Source organism: Danio rerio, chromosome 20, assembly GCF_049306965.1.
Source record: "Danio rerio strain Tuebingen ecotype United States chromosome 20, GRCz12tu, whole genome shotgun sequence".
Taxonomy (NCBI): domain Eukaryota; kingdom Metazoa; phylum Chordata; class Actinopteri; order Cypriniformes; family Danionidae; genus Danio; species Danio rerio.
In genome coordinates this window covers 42,104,028-42,124,604 of record NC_133195.1, presented here as the reverse complement: position 1 = coordinate 42,124,604, position 20,577 = coordinate 42,104,028, and the positions used below count along the sequence as shown (strand labels likewise).

Here is a 20,577-nt window from a genome sequence, read left to right as displayed (position 1 = left end):
TTGTGCTATGCACAGGTCACTACAAACTGAATGAAGTAGGAGCACAAATTTATGTTTTGTTAAATAAGTTATATATAAAAGTTACGTTTCAAAACAGCCCAAATTTTGTCAACCCACCTATGCCATTTTTTACCCGCACAATCAAATTCAAAAGCGCCCAATCTGGCAACACTGGCACTAAAAGCTGTCTTTATAATGTGAAAAGGAGCTTTAATTTTTACCATCTGTGACAGGAATGCGCAAAAACTCTAAATTAGAGACGGTTTCTATTTCTGCGACACGGTAGAAAAATATCATATACTATTATGGCAAAATATCACCTCAGGTACAGATCATGTGCTTTATTCAGTGTTAAATCCTACCAATGTGAGGTTGAAAATCATTATATGTGACATTTATTGCCATACTACTGAGAGCAGTAGTCAAAAAGGGCAGAACTGTGACTCAAAAAAAAGATTTACCTTTACCTAACATTGTCTTCACTGCGCAGGAAAAATAACATATCATAGATTTTAGACATGATGTGAAACAACTAGAATGTATAGGAATTGAAGAAGTGTTTGAGATACATAAAGGAGGTAATCTGAATAAAAAGATTTTTACTAAGAGAAGTGTTCTGGATTCATATATTAATATCACTTAAACCAAGAGGAATAAATGAGGAATCGGACCTTTCTGTGTTTCTTTAATGATTTGTTGTTTAGCTATAATATTGTGAATCATAGATTTTGAGTATGTAATGATACAAATAATGAGATGAAACTGTATTTTTAATGTTTTTGACTGTTGGAATTTCATTGCATTGATGTAGACATCAATACGTGAATGATGATACTTGATGTTATTTTTCTGCACATTGGAGACAATGTTTTTAAAGGTAAAGGTAAATATCTGTGGTTAATTACAGGTTATTCAAATGAAAATGTGATTGTTTTTTACTATTGAGTGGCCGTCTAACTAATGACCTAATGTGATTGACTGTGGGATAAAAGGGTGGAGTGAGAGGATTGTGTCACACACCAAGGAAGGCATTGTGTCGAAACGTTTGTGTTTTGTATTACCTAAGAATGTAAAATAAAAGCTATACAAAGTAAATGATTTAATGAGTGCGAATCACAACCTTCTGAATAATATTATTGACAAGATTAACGCACCAAGTTTTTTTTTTTTTAAACCGTGAGCATGCAGTGCAAACTTTATTACTGAATGAGATTCAACTATTTAAAAAAAATTTGAATCTGAGGGTTTAGAAAAAAATAGATATTGAGAAAACCCCCTTTAAAGTTGTAGGATTAAGTTTTACTATCAGTACTGATATTATTGATTATTACTAATCCAATATTGAGTTTTGATGCATTTACAGAAGGACATTTACAAACTATTTTCATGAAATATGATCTTTACTTTACATTCTGATGATTTTTGGCATAAAAATAAATTCGACATTCAAAATAACTAAAATATACCAGTGCAACAATAAACTTATGGTTCAAGGTCACAATTTTTGGATGAAATGGGTCTTTTTAAAGACATATGTCATTTTTAAAGGTTGTTTCTGTTGTTTATTCGAATCAAACTTGTCAGACAATATTTTAAAGACCTGTTTTTAAATTACTGTGTTTCTTTTCCTTCAGGAAAGCACAATGTAACATTATTTTAATACTTAATAAAAATGTCAAACACTTTTAGAAAATGAAGACAAAAAAGTCCATTCGATTCAAACTAATCGACCTACCTCACTTAGTTTGTTGGACACCAGATCTCCCAGTAGCAGTGTGTCAGAGGTATGAGCCACAAGATATTGATCCTTTCCCATGACTTTCACCTCATCTATCTCATAGCCATACTGAGACTTCAGTACTACTCGTGTGCCAGTGGACAAATTCCTCACAATCACCTGAGAAGGTTTAGGAGACAAAGTTAAGAGTACTTGTAATCCAGGATAAAAACATGTCTAAAGTTAAGGCTCACCTGACTTAGTCCTACGTATGTCATCTCAAATTTGTTTTTGTAAATACTCCGGCGGAGACAGCAGTCAAACATCTCGACACCTCCACACAGAGTGCCCTGCAATTTACAAATGATCACTTATCATCTCTGTAACATAATAAAGTTCCTTTAGTCAATGCTGGTTATTGTATTTACTAACATAAACAAACAATGAACAATACATTTAATAAAGTATTTATTCATCTTTGTTTACGTTAAAGTAAATTCGATTCCTGAGCATGTTCCATACAGGTGAGTGGGCTTAACACACCACCAGTAGGAAAGACACCCTTTCATCTTTCTGACTCTTGCACCAGGTTGGTTATTTGCACTATTAACACTTTCTTAATCAGTCTATGTCTCTTGGAAATACTGTGCATTTCAAATTGTGCTTCATTCAGGTGAGTGGGCTTGACAAACCACCTGTGGAAACACTCTTCTCTCTTATGCAACTGACAGTTTATCCAAACTCCATCTTACAAGAACTCAATAATGAAAACAATGTTTACTATAAATGTACCATAATCATGTAGCACTGCTTCCTTCATCCTTAGATAACTCTTGCACAATATTAAACCTTAAATACTTCTTTTGCACAATATTTATCTTTATTAGCTCTCTTGTACAATATTCCGCACAACATTGTTCAGTCTCATGTTAAAGTCCAGTGTTATGTTTGTATTCATGATTAATTTATGTAGCACCGTTGTCTTGAGAGACACAACATTTGTTTCCTCTGTATGTCCACACATGTAGCGGAATGAAAATAAAGCTTTACTTGACTTTAATAATGTATTAGTAAATATTGAACTATGATTGATAAATGCTGTAATATTGTTGTTCATTCTTAGTTCATATTAGTGTATATACATTAACAAACATGAACTAATAAAAAAAATTGTAAATCGTGAACATCATCTCTAAAGTCTCTCCATTGTCCCAAGTGAAAAAGCTGAACCTCACCATTATATTTCAACAGCCCTTTTATTTTTTACTTTTTACAAACTTTTTACAAACTATATACCGAGACTGACCACAGAAAGCCGAGAGCCATCTTTTTTCCAGGAGAGAGCTGTGATGGTGTACAGGTTTGGAATTTCTTTGGGAGAAGATTCATCCCATGTGCCTTTTCGAGGACTCCAATTAAAAACTCGCAATCTACACAAAAACAAGATTTATATTGGTTTAACAATAAAATAGTTGAACATTTATTAAAAGTTATCTCATCATTTACTCTCCCTCATGTTGTTTTAATCCCACTTTCTTTTGTGGTACACAAAAGAGGATATTTTAAAGAATACTGGTTGCTGGGACCCATTGACTTCCATATAAATTTTTCTTCCCTACTTTGGAAGTCAATGGGTCCCAGCAACCAGCATTCTTCAAAATATCTTATTTTAAGCTCAAAAGAAAAAAGAAACTTACAATGGAATAAAATCACATGAAGAAGTGTAAACGATGATGTAATAAAATTTTTGGGAGAACTATCGCTTTAAAGCTGCTTTCTCACCTGTCAAAGCTTCCTACAACTATGGACTGGCCACTAGGGCTCGATGCAGCCACAGTGAATTCCTTTTCGGCTCGATCTCGGCTGTAATCAAATGTCTGAATCACGTTGCCCTCCTTTCCATAGGCAACAATCTTCTTATCGCACCCAGCCACAATTATGCTGTTTGTGCCCCATGCTAAGGCATATGGTGGACATGCATGAGTCAGCAGTTTGCCCTGTCATCAATCAGAAAAAAAAAGATTATAATCAGCAGTTTTTTTTTTCATTTTTATATATATATATATATATATATATATATATATATATATATATATATATATATATATATATATATATATATATATATATATATATATATATATATATATATATATATATATGCATGTTTTAAATGCACATGTATTTTATGTATTTAAAGGTCCCATGAAGTGCTTTGAAATGTGAATGTTTATTTGATGTTTGACATAATCTCAACTAAAACAGTTAATACTGTAGTAGTTTTTATAAAACAGTCAATAGTGTTTTGCATTATCAACCCTCTGCCAGCGGATCAAATGTGATGCATCTTGAAGGGGGAGAGGTATGCCAGATCCTAGAGAGCATTTAATCACAATTTGAAGAGAAACTGAAGTATGAGGTGAAGTGAAAAACTGTTGATCCATTTAGGCAATCTGCAAACTGCAAGCCTTACATGTTTATATCAGTTTCATATCTTTTAAACGCGAATTGTATTACTGTTTTGGAGCACACTAGCTTATAGATATCCTAAAAAAATAACAATATCGATACTGACATCTAAAAAACTTTATTTTAATTTCGCGGGACCTTTTAAATGTATATAAAAAACAGTTCTTTACCTGAGATTCCCCAGATCCTTCATCATCAATGAAATACCGAACCACCGTTCCATCTGCGTGACCGGAAAGGATTCCCTTTCCTGATACACTGTGAAAATTGGAAAAAACAAACAGAATTATTGTAAAAAGTTAAAGTGCAATTACTAATACTCTATATATATATATATATATATATATATATATATATATATATATATATATATATATATATATATATATATATATATATATATAAACCCATTTACAAATATTAAAGAAAAAACTATTAAAAAAAACATTACATTAAAGTGTAAATAAAACAATCAAAGTTTTTATAAAAATGAATGCAAAGTAAAATTAAATACTTTAATGGTTTATAAATAATACTAAAACAATACCAATTTAAGCTGCTTGGACAATGAAGTGAGAGTCACAGGATAGCAATTTTAAATACGAATACATACTTTGAGGTTAGTGAGACAACATAAGAGTCTGTCCCATAGATTGTTGAGGACTTGCTTGTTTTTGTATTAGCTTGTCGAACCTAAAATTGATAACATTATTCAACAAAATGAATACTGACAAAAGAGGGAATTCAGCTGAAGTGCAAAGCATAGAAAAATGATCACACTTACTTTTCCTTCTGCTAGTCCAAATATAATTGCATGCTCAGACGGCCAAACCAGGCTTGTAACAGCACTCTAGGGTACAACAGCAAAATGAATGCACAAAATATGTGACACTTCTGCCCAATGATGTACTTTAATTAGAGCTGAACAACATATCATTTGATCATAGTCGTCGTTGTATATTTCTATACATTTCGATAACAAAGTTATTTTAAGCTTAATCATTTAATTTTTGTATTTGAATACTGTTAGGTCAGATTACCATAAAGCACTGTTTATTGATCCTTTGTTTGTCCTTTGTTGTATTTTTATATGTTTAATTATTTTTTATTTTATGCAGTTGTACGGCAAAGAAAAAGACCTGATCACCCTAGTCGATCTAAATGAATGAAATCTTTCTAAAGTTATTTAAGTCATCTGGTGAAATTACATTCATATCGCAAAATATTTTGCAGCAAAACAAAACGTTGCCATGTCAGACTTTTGCAATATTGTGCAGCCCTAATTTTAATATTTATCAAAATACTCACTGTTTGAATGAACTTGTTGCAAATAACTTTTTTATCTCCCCTGAAAAAGAACACATTTGGTTTAAAAATGAAAACGGCATGGTTATGCAAATTGTGGTTTGGGTATTGCACAGCTTTTCACTTTAATTGAAATAAAAAAATATTAGAAATATGGCATATGGTGAATAACTTTTTTGATTTCAATTTGTTGCATATGATTAAAATAAAACAACACTGAACACCAACCAAAATATGTCTGCAGCAGCTTAAAATGACAAAAGTGTCATATTGATAAAAGTAAAGTGTCCACTTAAATTTTTTTAAAACTTCTGTGAAAATAAAATGTCAAATTGTGAATTGTGGCAAACATGCAATCTCGATAATTATTTTCCAATAACAATATAGATTTCGATAGTTGTTACTTCCAGAATTAAAAGGGTACCCCATCAATGACTCAAGTCACAAAAGTTGGAGGGTCCATTAAATGTAACAACATATTTTCGGCCGTAAAATTTTCGATGGCCAAAAATTCGATACATTTCTAATATCAACACACTTTAAGATTCCCATTGTTGAACATTTCTTCTGTGTGACTGGCTCTTAGATCAATATAGAGTAAAAAAATAAATCGTTTATTGGCCCAGCCATAAGTGTAACTAACAAGAACATGTGAATAATTAATAGCTGTTCTCAGAGATACCTACCACTCCTCTCCAATTTTGTAAACAAATATGATGTTGTCTGTTTGAGCAACTGCTATCTTGGTTGAATCAGGGGAAAATGCCATAGACTTGACCACATAGGTTTTCTTTCCATACTGCAACAAATTACACGCAATTAATTCATCGTTTTTCCTGGAGGCTTTACCAAATTTAGATACGTAATTAAGTACATTTGCAGAACACAGATTATTTTTGTATATAAAAATGCTAATAAAACGAGATGAGAGCTTACTTTTGGGTCAGCAGGCTTTGTTGTAAATCTGTCTCTTTTCTCTCCCTGCTCATCATACAAAATAACCACTCTATCAATAGTGCACACTGCAAACTTTGCATTGTTTGGAGCCCAAGCCATACAGGTGACTTTAGCAGCTCCATCCTAAAGAAAAGCCATAACAGACACATTAATGTAGAGGCTTGTAATCATTTTGCTCAGATTCAAACAGCACTCAGAATATGCTATCTATTAATATTTCTTTGCACAACGTAAACGACTAACTTAAATCAGACAAGACACAATCTTCGAAGTGTTGCTAAGGTAAGAAGAGTCATCATGACTACAAATAGCGGACCGCCGAGAGCTAGTTAGCGTTAGCTAGCATCGCTAAATAACGTCGTCAATATTTTACCTGAGGCGTTAAAAGAGTCTTCATGTACTTAAGCTGCATACTTCAAGTTTATAATAAGACTCAGGGCAGTTAAAAGAACGTATTTCTTGATATAGCCATAATAGTTGTCAGGCTGCAGACATTTTGGTAAACACAGCTTTCCCCGTGGTTACCGTCGCCAAGGAAAGAGCGTATGACGTAGTTACGTAAACGACACGTGGTTTACTTTTTTTACTGTCGTTGTTTTTGGAAATATTTTTTTCGACATTTCGACAAGAATAGTTGTATGTAGCGATTGCGTATTTGTTCAAGTTAATAGCTTTAGCTCGTAAAAAATGTTCATGGAGATGCCGGGGATTGAACCCGGGGCCTCATACATGCAAAGCATGCGCTCTACCACTGAGCTACATCCCCAACCCGTAACAAAGCTGGTCGTAAAGGTAAATATATATTTAACGGTGTTGCGTATATGCGTGACAACTTGAAATTATTCGGGAACATTCGCGTCAGCATGATTGATTTCTGAGTCACAGTTTCCTATATTAGACATGGGTTTGAGCAAAATGTTAATATTTGTGGGATCGCATAAATATGTGAAAACCATGAAAACGTTTCTTCTCAATTTAAAATACAAAAGTGTCATTTAAAGCATGATAAATGATAATAATTCAGAATAGCTTTTTTCATGATTAATTATCAGGGTTATTTCACCCAAAATTGATTTCTTAGCTCTTCTGAATTTAAGCATGTTGTAGCATAAAATATCTTAAAACATGACAATTTTTTTTACCTTAAATGTAAAATAAAATGCTCTGAAAGTCTAACTGGCATCAAGAAACATAAGTTTTAAGAAAAAAACAAAATGTACATTGTAAAAAAGTTGACTCAACTTCAAATTTTAAGGCAACCGGCTTCAGGACATTTTTTAGTTTAGTAAAGTTGAGTAAACAAATTTCCATACAATTTTAGGTTGAGTCAACTTTTTCCAGTTTGCTCAAAACTAAATTATAAATCCAGGGAAGACTAGAATTTTCAAGTGATCTGTCGATAGGCTTCCCTGAATTTTAATATACACACTAATCAAGCAAAAAAGCTCCTCATGATAAAATTATAACCTCATACATGTGGCATCATTATAATGTGACCACATGCAACTTCTAAAATTAACTCTGATTTACTCTAGGTGACAGGTCAAACAAATGCATTGTGACTGGAAACCAACAGATGGCATACAAAGACCCCGAAGAACAAGCTGTACTTGAGATCAAGATTTACTGAACTGCATAAAAAATAATCACCAGCAATGTGAAATTAGATTTCTCTTCCAAAAAGACTACAGACATCGTCATTATGGGCTTTGAGAAAATACTGCACCACCTCTGGTTCATAAAAGACATTTTTGAGCTAATTCTTGGTGCTGTCTTTTACTTTTTTGAAGCCTTCGTTCGATTCTTTATTCCACGTAGCAAGAAAGATGTTGAGGGAGAGATTGTTTTGGTTACCGGGGCTGCAAATGGGATTGGAAAACTGATTGCCAAAGAACTTGGACACTATGGAGCAACATTAGTTCTGTGGGATATAAACTCGGAGGCACTGGAGAAGACAGCCAAGGAGTTGAAGCAAGTACTAGATGTGCGTGTTTATGCCTACACCTGTGACTGCAGCCGAAGGAGTGAGGTCTACAGAGTTGCTGAAGTGGTAATATGTAATTAATGTATAATTAATATAAAGTTACATGAGTCTATATGTAAAAGTTTAAGTATTAAAATAATAAAAAAGACTCTTCTTAAGACTCTGACTGTTACAAATCATTAATTTCTGTAGCTGTCTCCTTTTCCGTATTTGTTCTCTTGTATTTTTTTCATTCCTTTTATACAGTCAGGTCTATAAATTTTGGGACATAGAGACAATTCTAACATTTTATAATTCTAACATTTTTATAAATATAACATATTTTAGATTTGAAAAAAGTATATCACATATTTTTTTTAATTTTTTTTTTTAATATTTTTACAAAAATACCCATTTGATGACAATTAAAAATGGCTGACTTAGAGAAATGCAATATAAAATCAAAGCTGCAAGCAGCGATGAAAGGGACCTCGCACCCAGGCTCACCACCGCCTGGTGGCCTTAGGATGACAGAGAACAGCAGACAATATTAATTTAAGTCGATATATATAAAAGCCTGAGAAAATCACAGATTTTTGCCAAACTTGCTTCTGTCAACAGGTGGTGCTATATCTGTGACTGGATATTGGCATGTAAACATGTTCAAGTCAGGACTTTTATCATACGTGTGGATTTTGAGGCAGATCAGACAATGCATGTTTTAACAACTTCCTTTTTCGCGGCGAATCATCAAAGTTTGTGAGGCCGCCAAGGACACACCCTTCTACGAAAACTCTAGATCTTTGCAATTTAACATCGCCAAGGCCTTAAGGTGACAAAACACAATTTTGGTGTTGACTGGATAAAATTCCTAGGAGGAACTTGTTAAAATACAATGCCTGGAAATGGCAAAAATGCCACTTTTTCGGGGCAGTAAGTTAAAAATATTATTTTCGTGCGTGTGCATGAACCGCAGTTCGTTGGCCAGTCCATCAAAAGTGCAAAGGTGGTGCTGTCGAGTCATTTTGCCACGCCCACTTCCGAAACCTATATCAAATGTGAATATTCACATTTCTGGGGTGTGTGCAAAGTTTTGTGAGTTTTCGAGCACGTTTAGGCCCTCAAAATCGCAATTTATTCCGCGGAAGAATAAGAAGAAGAAATGGAGCAATTCCAAAAGGGCCTAAGCACTGTAGGTGCTCGTTCCCAAATAATACATAGTCTCCATATCTCTCCTAACCATAGACATCTTTTTAACCCTTCTAATTCACCCTTCTAATAATGTGTTTAAAATGTAAAACTGATGTGGGTACTTTAGCACATTGTATGTGGTCAAATGTAAAGGTAGTCTTTGGTGCTTGGGGAAATTGAAAGGATCTTTAACATGCAACTGAATTTTGACCCAGTTTCAATGATTTTGATTACCTAATGGACACATTTTGTCATCAGCTAATAAGAAATTGTATAATATATTAACGTTTGGCGCCAGAAAATGTTTTACTTAATTGGTTGGTTAGGTTGACAGAAGATAATTTGGGTTAATTCCCCTTGAACATCTTACCCATGTATTACACAAACAAACAGAATATTTTTTTCAAAGTTTTTCAAGGACTTGTCTTTGCCCTATCATATTAAAAAGATTATTGTACCAATATTATCTGAAAATTAATTAATGCATTTAGCCCTTGCTCTGATCTGCTTCATTTGGGGTAGTCCTGTTTTATATATAATCTGAGCTTTTTTCCCTTTACTTTTCCCCGTTTTTCTCCCTTGTTTTGTGTTGATATTTTTCTTTGCGTTTTTTTTTTAAGTTGCATTGTTATATCTGTATTATAGTAAAAAATCTACTTACTAATTGTGATTTTAAATGTTTATTTTCGTCACCACTATTTTTAGATTTTATACAGCAAGAAGTTTAACATATGCAATTTTTCTGTGATCACTTATTCTTAATTTTTTTAATAAGTACATGTCAGAACAAGTGTGTTATTTTTACAAAAATGTATCTCACACTGAAATGGCAATGGAACATTGTTTTGCCATTACTTTGCCATTTTATTTTCACAAAACTTATGGAAAATATTAAAGTAGACACTTTGCCTTTAAAATGGTGTACATATATCAGTTAATCAATTTAATTTGACACAAAATATCATAACATGTGTGTTAATAAAACATTTCAACAGGTCAAAAGGGAGGTTGGAGATGTGTCAATCTTGGTCAATAACGCTGGAATGGTATCAGGAAAATACACTTTTCTTGAAGCCCCTGACAGTCTGGTGGACCGGACACTACGGGTCAATGCTGCTGCTCATTTCTGGGTAAAAATAAATAAATAAAATCAGCATTTTCCTCCGGTATAAATTCTTTATTCAACATTTTTTTAATGTTATGGGAACACTGAGATCACTGTTATCTCAAAAGTTTCTCGATGTTTATATTCACAGACTTACAAGGCATTTCTCCCAGCAATGTTGGAACAAGACCACGGGCACCTGTTGTGTGTGGCATGCCATGGAGCCTTGTTTGCAATGAATGGCCTTGCAGGTATAATCCTGAATGCACAATATCTCACATTTAGATTCACCCAAAAGACATTTTAAAATGTAGCACTGCCAACATGTATTTTGATCCACAGACTATTGTGCAAGCAAGTCTGCAGCAGTGAGATTTGCAGAATCTATTGCACTGGAGCTGCTTGTACTTAAAAAGGAAGGGATCAAAACAACAATAGTGTGTCCTTATTTAATTAATACAAACATGTTTGGCGGATGTCAAACTAAGTAAGTCAACACAGTTTCTATGAAATCTGATTAGAGATGAGTGCTCTGATTATGAAATAATGTTGATGTTTTATCTTTGTTAAGGAGACCGTTCTTTCTTCCTGTCTTGGAGCAGAGATATGCAGCAAAACAGATTGTGGATGCCATACTGCAGGAGAAGATGTACTTGTTGTTGCCATCAAGTCTGTCTCTTTTGATGGCACTTAAGAGGTATTTTAGACTAATGAATACTTCTGTGTTTTTATCTATTTATTAATCCTTATACTTTTGGGCAACATGTAACAATTAAATTAAATTATTAAATGTGAAATTAAATTTTAAATTAAATGTTAAATGAATTAAAATGTTAAATTAAATGTTAAATTAATTAAAATGTTAAATTAAATGTTAATTTAAATTAAATGTTAAATTAATTCAAATATTAAATTAAATGTTAAATTAAACTTTAAATTTAATTGAATTTTATATTATATCAAATATTAAATAAAAAAATTAAGTATTAAATTAAATGTATTTCTTTATTAAATATTAAATAAATGTTAAGTTAAATAAAATAATAAATTAAATATTAAATTAAAAGTTTAATTAAATAAATGTTAAATTAAAATGTTAAATAAAGTTAATTTAAGGTAAATTAAATAAAGAATATTAATAAGAAAATTAAATTAAATGAAATGTTAAATTAAATATTAAATGTTATTAAATTAAAAATGTTTTTAAATTTTAATTTTAAATAAATGTTAAATAATAATTTTTAATGTATAAAATTTTAAGTTAAATTAAAAGTTAAATTAATAAAAAAAATGTATGTATATATATATATAAATAAATTTAATGTTAAATTAAATGTTAAATTAAACTGAATTAAAATGTAAAATTAAGTTAAGTTAAATGTAATTACATTCAAACAAAACCATATAAATTCAGTTATCATTTACTCATCCTAAAATTGCTACAAACCTGTATGGGATTCTTTTTTTTGCTAAACACAAAACAAGATATTTTGGGAAACCGTATTTTGGTACCCATTGACTTCTGTATTTTCTTCCTATTATATTCTTCCTGAATTCTTTAAAATATATACTGTTTGTGTAGATAAAAAAAAAAACTATTTAAAACAATTAGTAAAAGTAAAATAACAAACTCCTAAACAATGTAATAAATGTCCTAAATAACTATTAATGACTTAATTACTTGACCTGCTGTGTGTTCATATTTAGTGTCATGCCTGCCAAACTGGGGATCATCTTTGTGAACTTCTTTGGTGGCATGGATCTAATGGACCATTTCAGAGGAGTCCCTACCCATAATCAGCTACAGAAAACCTCAACGGCAAAGAAACCCCTCTTGTCTATTACAACTAGCAAGAAGTTGCAAAACATCAATCAAAACGAATCAGCAGTGAGTTCATTTCATTAAAAGTTGTACAGAATGTTTTCTCTGGTGGTTTTTTTTTAATAAAGCATGAATGTATAATGTATAGGTTATTATATATGTGTGTGTGTGTGTGTGTGTGTGTGTGTGTGTGTGTGTGTGTGTGTGTGTGTGTGTGTGTGTGTGTGTGTGTTTACTACAAATATAGTAAGCCTGACATTTGTTACACTCATTGTAAGACCAATAATCAAACATTACTAAAAAAGTAATAAATTATGTTTATCTGAAAATGTAAAAGCGACATGGTGGTTTAGTAGCTAGCATTGCTATATTCTCCCCATGTTGGCGTGGGTTTCCTCCGCATGCTCCAGTTTCCCCCACAGTCCAGAGATGCGCTATAGGTGAAGCGCACTGGCGCCATTGTCCTGTGGCTGCCGTCGCATCATCCAAGTTGATGCTGCACACTGGTGGTAGTGTGGAGAGACCCCCCCTCATGATTGTGAAGCACTTTGGGTGTATGGCCATACACAATAAATGCGCTATATAAATACACATTACATTACATTACATTACAATTAAATCAACTAAATTGGCCATAGTGTATGTGTGTGAATGAGTGTGTATGGATGTTTCCCATTACTGGGTTGCAGCTGCAAGGGCATCCGCTGTGTAAAATATATGCTGGATAAGTTGGCGGTTTATTTGGCTCTGGCGACCCCTGATGAATAAAGGGACTTAGATCAAGGAAAATAAATGAATGAATAAATGAATGAAAATATAAAAAATCCAAAATGGTTTCTGTGAGTGTTTAGGGTTATACATGTTGTGTTTTTAAAAAAAAAAAAGCTTGGGTTGGAATTATCTAAAAGTATATATCATCAAAAGTAGTCAGATTAGATTACTAATGACAGACCACTTTGAATTACATTGCTGAGAACTTTCAACATGTAATTTGTTATCAGTAACAGATTACACTTTGTAAGTAATTTACCCAGACCCAGGGAGATTACCTGCGATTTGTTGTCTGTCACTGATAACACATTACATGATGAAAGTTGTTGTCAATAATTGAATCAAGATTACTTTTTTCAGGCAGCTATTTTTAGATTCAGGTTTAACTTGTTTTTCAACATACATTTGGATGGAGTTATAGTTTTATTTTTATTTTCAACCTCATGGAACAGAATGTGCAAAAGAAATTAAGATAAATGTAAGATCTAGGGTTTTGAGTTGATAAAAGCTAATAAAAAAATTCATGATGATTTCATTGTTTTTTGTTTTTTTTAAACTTGAACAGCCTTAATTGAAATGCTTTATTTGTTTAGCTGCATGACTATTAGCCAACATATGACTGCTGTGTGAATATGCAAATATGTTGATAAATTATTTAAATATTAACTTTAAATCTCAGGGAGACTCCAAGTAAATATTTTTGGTCAAAGGGGTTCGACTGGGAAAAGAAAAGTTGTGAAATCCTTGCATCACATGAACAAATGTAAATAAACATGAAAACAGCAATGACGTGGTCAAAGTCTTCCAGGCTTATTTTATTTTATTTTCAGTTTTAGGTTAAAAACTATGGAAGCCTGTTTCCGCCATAATATTAAATAGGAATCATATGCAAGTAATAATAATGAATTACTTTCTCATAATGAGGTAGCATCTCTTAATAATGATAAAGGTTTTTACTCGCATTATTCACTTTCTCATAAGATATTTAATAATAAGATATTTTCACATAATAAAGACTTTCTCGTAATAATAACGCAACATCTAAAAATGACAATGTTTTTATAATAATGACTTATTTTCTCATTTCATTATTATGAGAAAAAAAAAGTAATTATTACAAGAAAATTTCTTTTCTCGTAATAATGATTTCAGTGGTGTAAAATAACAAATTACAAATACTCAAGTTACTGTAATTGAGTAGCTTATCTCAGGAATTGTAATTTGCTAAGTAGTTTTAAAAATGTGCACCTTTACTTTTATTACATTTTCAGTGCAGTATCAGTACTTTTACTCCACTACTTTCCTTCAACCTGCAGTCACTATTTTACCATTTCCTGTCTATGGGGATTAGAAAAATCCATCCTGTGATACCTGTCCAATCAAATCGAACATAGAAGGTGAATCGCATCATAATGGACTAACTGAAGACACGGGAGATTTATAATAGCAGCAAACTGTTTGGAAGCATAATAAGTGTCCAAGAAGATGCCTAAAATCTTTACACGCATTGACCCAGAGACTGTTTAGATGCATTTCACTGATGAGAAGATGTCGAATGTTTACTGTATGATGACCTGAATGCCCTTAAACACCCAGCATACACAAGATGTCAACATGACGTCAGATTGACGTTGTACGTTAGGGGACGTTACATTTTGTTTGGAAATTAAAATTGGGTTGACTTTAGAACATAACGTCAGGCCGACGTCAATGTCCAACAGCCAACCTAAAATCAACCAAATATCAACGCTTGATGTTACAGCTTGACGTTGTGTGGACGTTACCACAATGACATCTATCAGATGCTGGATTTTGGTTGCCATACCTGATGACAGTTTGGATTTTGGTTTCTGCCACAACCTAAAATCGACCAAATATCTATTTCATTTGACATCGTTATTAGACATCAAAATAATGTTGCCCTTAGATGCTGGCTAGAAATTGACTTTTGGTCACCTGATATCACAACCTAAATCTAACCTAACATTAACGTCTTATGACGTTGTGTGTCTGCCCGGCAATAACTAGATGCACTACAGAATGTTACGTTTACACACAGACATGCATAAATTAGATGTAAATGCACCAACAAATAACCCATCGATAAAGACTTTAAGATCAAGTGGAATACTGTGTTGGCTGTCATGACTTCTACTAATCAGTTTTGACCAATGCAAACAATTATTCAGTCCAACATCCAGCTGTGCAAGAAAACATTCAATCTGATGAAAGTGACGTCATCTTCCACTACACACCTACTGTATTGTTGTTATAAAGAAAATATTATACATGTAACTTTTATTCTAAATCTTGGACCTTATTCTTGAAACAAAAAAATGACCAATGAAAAGCTGTGAAGCACCAAAAGTGGACCATATTAAAATTAATTTGAATACTGATTTGGCTATTGTTATGCATGATTTTTCAAATGTACCTTTACAAAGCTCTATTTTATTATTATTATTAATTCAAATGGCCAAATTCTGACTGAGTATAGTTGTATGTGGGCGAGGCAGTGGCGCAGTAGGTAGTGCTGTCGCCTCACAGCAAGAAGGTCGCTGGTTCGATCCTCGGCTCAGTTGGCGTTTCTGTGTGGAGTTTGCATGTTCTCCCTGCCTTTGCGTGGGTGTCCTCCGGGTGCTCCGGTTTCCCCCACAGTCCAAAGACATGCGGTACAGGTGAATTGGGTAGGCTAATTGGTCCGTAGTGTGTGGATGTTTCCCAGAGATGGGTTGCAGCTGGAAGGGCATTCGCTGTGTGAAAAACTTGCTGGATAAGTTGGCGGTTCGTTCCGTTGTGGCAACCCCGGATTAATAAAGGGACTAAGCCGAACAAGAAAATTAATTTATTATTTTTTTATTATTTGTCTGCTATCGCCCTGGCATTATATTCTCTGTTCTATTGTCATGTATCTGTTGTTTAAAACATAAAAAATGATTCAACAATATCACTATTTTTAATTTTAAATATTATTCAAATATAGGCAGTTTGGAGTAGAAAAACTTAATCCACAACACACCGTTTAAAATGTCATCAATATCAGAAGCAAAGTCATCTCTTCTTTTTATGAATGAAGCCTTTACAGCAGGCCAGCAGATCTTCCTCCTCCTCCGTGACGTGCTCCTGACGCACAGCTTTTGACGCTCGTATAAAAGCAGCCGGAGTGCTCGCGCACGGCTCCACGCTACTGTTGCTGGAGCAGAGCGTGGACTTTTTTTTCCATTGACCCGGACCACTTTTTGATTTTAACCACCTCAAAACATCAATAACGACCAATGAGCCTTTTTCTACACCAGGGACAGCATGCTATTTGGCCTAGATAACAACAACAACATCTAAAAGGCGCATTTATTTACTCCGCATCCGGGTGAACATCACCTTGCGCGGCGTGCTTTTCACGTGGGCAAACTTCGGCGATAAGGGAGAAACAGAAGTCATTCAGTTCAACTCGATTATACTTTTTGTTAACGCTAGATATTCGCTTAGTGTTTAGAAATACGAACAGTTTAGTCATGTCGCTGAAAATGGCATCTTTAGTGCTGGAGGACGGGACGACATTTAAAGGCCGTCTGTTCGGTGCCGTATCTTCAGTGTCTGGTGAAGTTGGTAAGTGAAAATTAAGAAGCACTGGCATGAAATGTGTCCCAGTCAGCACCTCTCCGAATGGTACACTTGTTCTGTTCTGTCCTCTTCCCGGAATGCGTGACCGATAAATATGTAGCTGATGAGCCGGAAGTTACACGTGTTGGATTTCGCGCTAAATGTTTTAAAAGGGAACACTCAAAAGTAGCCCCTTCGTAGGGCATGTGTGCGCCACATGGCTGACGTCACACGCATTGTTTTAGGATCACCGTTTAAAAGTTAAGGTAGTGAACAATTAGAGAAGTGTTTGCTTTTTGGTGCAGGTTGACAAAACGTTAGTTAGTTAGTTAGTTGGTGACTTTACCATATGATTTTTTGTCTTGTTTAATATTGTTATAAGTATACACTTAGATGAATTTATAAAGTTGGTAAAGTCTCTAAAGCACAAAAATATTTGCATTTAGATGTTTTAGCAACACTTTTTGTGGGGGAAAGCATTATATGCAGGTGTGCTTTAAGTAAAATGTTTAAATCCCTTAAATAAATAAATCACATTTCACCTTTGTGATGATATGTAGGGTCTACTTTTAAGAGATAAATGGGTATTTATAGGGGAAATAAATGTTCTATTCTTGTTCAGATTACCAATATGTTTGTGTAAAAATGAAAAAACATACTTTTTCTGACCTGTACTTGTGGAAATATTTAAAGTAATTGATCATACTTAATTGATCATGCTTAAAGGGAAATGTTTAAAAATGTGAAACTATACTGCTAATGGTTTGGAGCTGCACTATACCTGATGAAAGTTGTTTTGTTGTGTAAACTCACTGAATGACATTTTGGTTTTCTATTTAAAAAAAAAAAAGTTTGCTCAGGGTAAAAAACCTAATTTACCAGGACACATTCTAATGTTCAGAGGGAAACAAAAGCTAAACACATTTACAATAGTAGTTGGCATATTACAGCTTTATTGTAACACATTTGTCACTATATATAAAATAAATATTAAATACTTTTATTTCTATATTTGTCCATTTTAAAACCCTAGATGTCCAAAGTAGGGCCCGCGGGCCAAAGTTGGCCCATGCTAACCTTTGATTTGGCCCACCATCCCATTTGAAAAGAGAGGGAGAATGATGGGGAGGGTAGATTGGGGCGAATATCTCTGACAGAGAGCATCATTTTGAATATAATGTAACCTTTTGTTTAATAATTTGTAAATGAATCTGAATTTTTATCATATCAATACAATGCTTGAGACATCTGGGATCAAATCAAAGGCAGCAATGAACTCCATTGTGTTGTTAATGGGCTTATGTTTTTACTGTAATCATTTCATTATGAAACTTGTCAAATTTCGCATTAATTCATATAATTTAAAGCAATGTTTTGTAGATATTTTTAAATATTAGGAAATAAATTAAGAAATTATTCATGGAAAATTTAAATGTAATACAGTTTAGTGTTTTTACCTTCGGCCTACAGCCCTCAATCAAGATGTTTTGCTCTTCAAAAGGAAAAGTTTGGGCACCCCTGTTTTAAATATTGATTTGATTAAAATATTAAATGACACATTTCTTTATTTTACAGTTGAAGTCAGAATTATTAGCCACCCTGAATTATTAGCCCCCCTGTTTTTCCCCCAATCTCGGTTTAACAGATTTTTTTTCTCAACAAATTTCCTAACATAATAGTTTTAATAACTCATTTCTAATAACGGATTTACTTTCTCTTTTCATGATAATCATAAATAATATTTTATTAGATATGTATTCAAGACACTTCTATACAGCTTAGTCACGTTTAAAGGCTTAACTAGGTTAATTAGGTTAACTAGGCAGGTTAGGGTAATTAGGCAAGTTATTGTATAATGATGATTTGTTCTGTAATGAAAAAAATATGGCTTAAAGGGTCTAATGATTGTGACCTTAAAATTTATTTTTTTTTAAATTAAAAACCGAAATCTTTCTTGCCAAATGAAACAAAAAAGACTTTCTCCAGAAGAAAAAATATTATCAGACTTACTGTGAAAATTTCTTTGCTCTGTTAAACATCATTTGGGAAATATTTAAAAAAGAACAAAAAATTCAAAGGGGGGCTAATAATTCTGGCTTCAACTGTAAGTGTCCTCCCCATTCCTCCATTTACAGCAATAGCACTACAAAGCATGTAGTGAAGTTGTTTACGGTATATAAAAAAATCAGAGATCCATTTAAGTCTATGGAAAAAGTGAGTGAGTTACTTATATTGGTGTGACACTACTTTTGACATTAGGAATGGGGCGATAACTGGTTTCAAGGTTGACTGCGGTTTGGAAGAGTCAAGGGTTTGAAACCACTACAAATTTCTGATAAAGTGTTCCTACAGTATATACAAGTTTTTACAACTCCTTTTATATTTTTAGGGCAACAGAATATCACATGAAAAGCTACTGGTCAGCCCATGAATCGACAAACATTTGAAAAACAAATCAATAGTGCACCAACATCCAAGCATGCTTTAGACCTGAACAGTGCACTGGCTTTACTTTATATTCTTCAAAGAAAGATAGTAAAGATGCCTTTTCAAGTTGTCAGTAAATCTGTGTTTTTGAAACTAATGAAGACAGCAGAAGTCAATGATTTATTTGACATGTTTACTGTTCAAAAATATTTGAAATGTTTCTTAAAATGAATAATATTGTGTTCAATGAAGAAAAGTTGTTTTTTTTCACCCGGACGTTTAAAAAGAATAAATTGTAGAGCAGTGATCACAATACAGTGAAACTGTGATATTTTTATCCAAGGCTATCATGCTGCAGAATCTTTTACTGCCCTATGCCTTCTTGACGTTCCTCTTCCTGACTCTTAACATGTCTGTCCTCAGTTTTCCAGACAGGAATGGTGGGTTATCCGGAGGCACTCACAGATCCGTCTTACAAGTCCCAAATACTAACTCTGACGTACCCGATGATTGGCAATTATGGTATTCCAAAAGATGAAGATGGAGAGTTTGGACTCAGCAAGGTTTATTTTTGTTTTTCATGTCTACACATATGCCTTTATTTAAAAAATACACCCAAAATATAATGCTGCTTTTCTCTTGTGATCTAGTGGTTTGAATCTTCCCAAATCCATGCTGCTGCTCTCATTGTTGGGGAGGTTTCGGAGAATCCCAGTCACTGGAGCGCCGCCAAATCTCTGGATGAGTGGCTCAGAGAGCAAGGCATCCCTGGCCTCCAAGGTCAGTCAGTTCCAGTTTTTGCCTGACTATTTCATAGGGCAGACAATACTTTACTGTAAGGTTCCATTAGTTACTTACATGAACAAACAATGAATAAATCTTTGTAAATATTGGTTCATAAGAAATACAGTAGTTCATTCATTATTGGTCCTTGTTTACTTGTATTAGCTGATGTTTACAAGCTCCACTTTTGATTTTAACAATGCATCAGTAAATGCTGTAATGATTAATACCATAAATGCTGTACAAGTGTTGTTCATTTTTGGTTTGGTATTAATTGCATTAATTAATGGAACTTTATTTTAAAGTGTGACCCAAACGTTTAAGCATGTATTTATGGACCTATAAAACACTAAAAGTTGTATTAATTTTGTTCTTACTACTTTGGTTTGCTGAAGTATGGAGTTGTTTTACTTTCATATTGTTTTTGAATTTTTTACTTTGTTTAATGCACAGTTGAAGTCACTTAT

The 20,577-nt window shown here is 33.3% G+C and overlaps 3 protein-coding genes and 1 non-coding gene across 12 annotated transcripts in view; 2 read left to right on the top strand and 2 right to left on the bottom strand.

The window, feature by feature from the left end:
- Window positions 1–6,984, bottom strand: part of ift172 (intraflagellar transport 172) — a 71,418-nt gene extending 64,434 nt beyond the window's left edge. For 3 of the 4 annotated variants that reach the window (XR_012395456.1, XM_073932361.1, XM_073932362.1), the window contains exons 1-11: window positions 6,822–6,984; window positions 6,428–6,571; window positions 6,178–6,290; window positions 5,495–5,534; window positions 4,971–5,036; window positions 4,800–4,879; window positions 4,357–4,444; window positions 3,500–3,714; window positions 3,024–3,147; window positions 1,972–2,067; window positions 1,736–1,897 (exon numbers count right to left, since the gene is read on the bottom strand). Coding sequence is in view for 3 of the 4 variants with exons in the window: in XM_073932361.1 (XP_073788462.1) it covers window positions 1,736–1,897; window positions 1,972–2,067; window positions 3,024–3,147; window positions 3,500–3,714; window positions 4,357–4,444; window positions 4,800–4,879; window positions 4,971–5,036; window positions 5,495–5,534; window positions 6,178–6,290; window positions 6,428–6,571; window positions 6,822–6,860 (1,167 nt within the window). In the remaining variant the exon portion in view is untranslated. 4 annotated transcript variants of the gene reach the window in all.
- Window positions 6,985–7,012: 28 nt separating this feature from the next.
- si:dkey-221h15.4 lies at window positions 7,013–12,630 on the top strand. 3 transcript variants are annotated; one of them, XM_073932872.1, is made up of 7 exons: window positions 7,013–7,240; window positions 7,991–8,498; window positions 10,598–10,732; window positions 10,859–10,958; window positions 11,050–11,194; window positions 11,279–11,404; window positions 12,415–12,630. In XM_073932872.1, exons 2-7 carry the CDS (start codon window positions 8,151–8,153, stop codon window positions 12,611–12,613), a joined length of 1,053 nt encoding a protein of 350 aa, XP_073788973.1. In that variant the 5' UTR covers window positions 7,013–7,240; window positions 7,991–8,150; the 3' UTR covers window positions 12,614–12,630. The 3 variants fall into 3 exon arrangements, with proteins under 3 accessions (XP_073788973.1, XP_073788974.1, NP_001373167.1); XM_073932873.1 differs by having other exon boundaries at window positions 7,984–8,498; NM_001386238.1 differs by lacking the exon at window positions 7,013–7,240 and having other exon boundaries at window positions 7,972–8,498.
- trnaa-ugc (transfer RNA alanine (anticodon UGC)) lies at window positions 7,143–7,214 on the bottom strand. The gene has a single exon. It is a non-coding gene; the product is annotated as a tRNA-Ala (tRNA).
- Window positions 12,631–16,481: 3,851 nt separating the features above from the next.
- The window catches only part of cad (carbamoyl-phosphate synthetase 2, aspartate transcarbamylase, and dihydroorotase), a 39,559-nt gene continuing 35,463 nt past the window's right edge, over window positions 16,482–20,577 (top strand). For 3 of the 4 annotated variants that reach the window (XM_009294886.4, XM_005160811.5, XM_009294885.4), the window contains exons 1-3: window positions 16,482–16,906; window positions 19,751–19,890; window positions 19,978–20,107. In XM_009294886.4, coding sequence (XP_009293161.1) covers window positions 16,813–16,906; window positions 19,751–19,890; window positions 19,978–20,107 — 364 coding nt within the window. In that variant the 5' untranslated portion in view covers window positions 16,482–16,812. The remainder of the gene's footprint in view (window positions 16,907–19,750; window positions 19,891–19,977; window positions 20,108–20,577) is intronic. The other variant, NM_001308825.1, reaches the window with a different exon arrangement.

Bases quoted from the DNA above. Each gene is read 5' to 3' on its own strand.
- si:dkey-221h15.4 (XM_073932872.1), top strand. From the start codon at position 8,151: ATGGGCTTTGAGAAAATACTGCACCACCTCTGGTTCATAAAAGACATT. The intron at 8,499-10,597 runs GTAATATGTAAT...ACATTTCAACAG, and splicing joins TCTACAGAGTTGCTGAAGTG to GTCAAAAGGGAGGTTGGAGA. The intron at 11,195-11,278 runs GTAAGTCAACAC...ATCTTTGTTAAG, and splicing joins TTTGGCGGATGTCAAACTAA to GAGACCGTTCTTTCTTCCTG.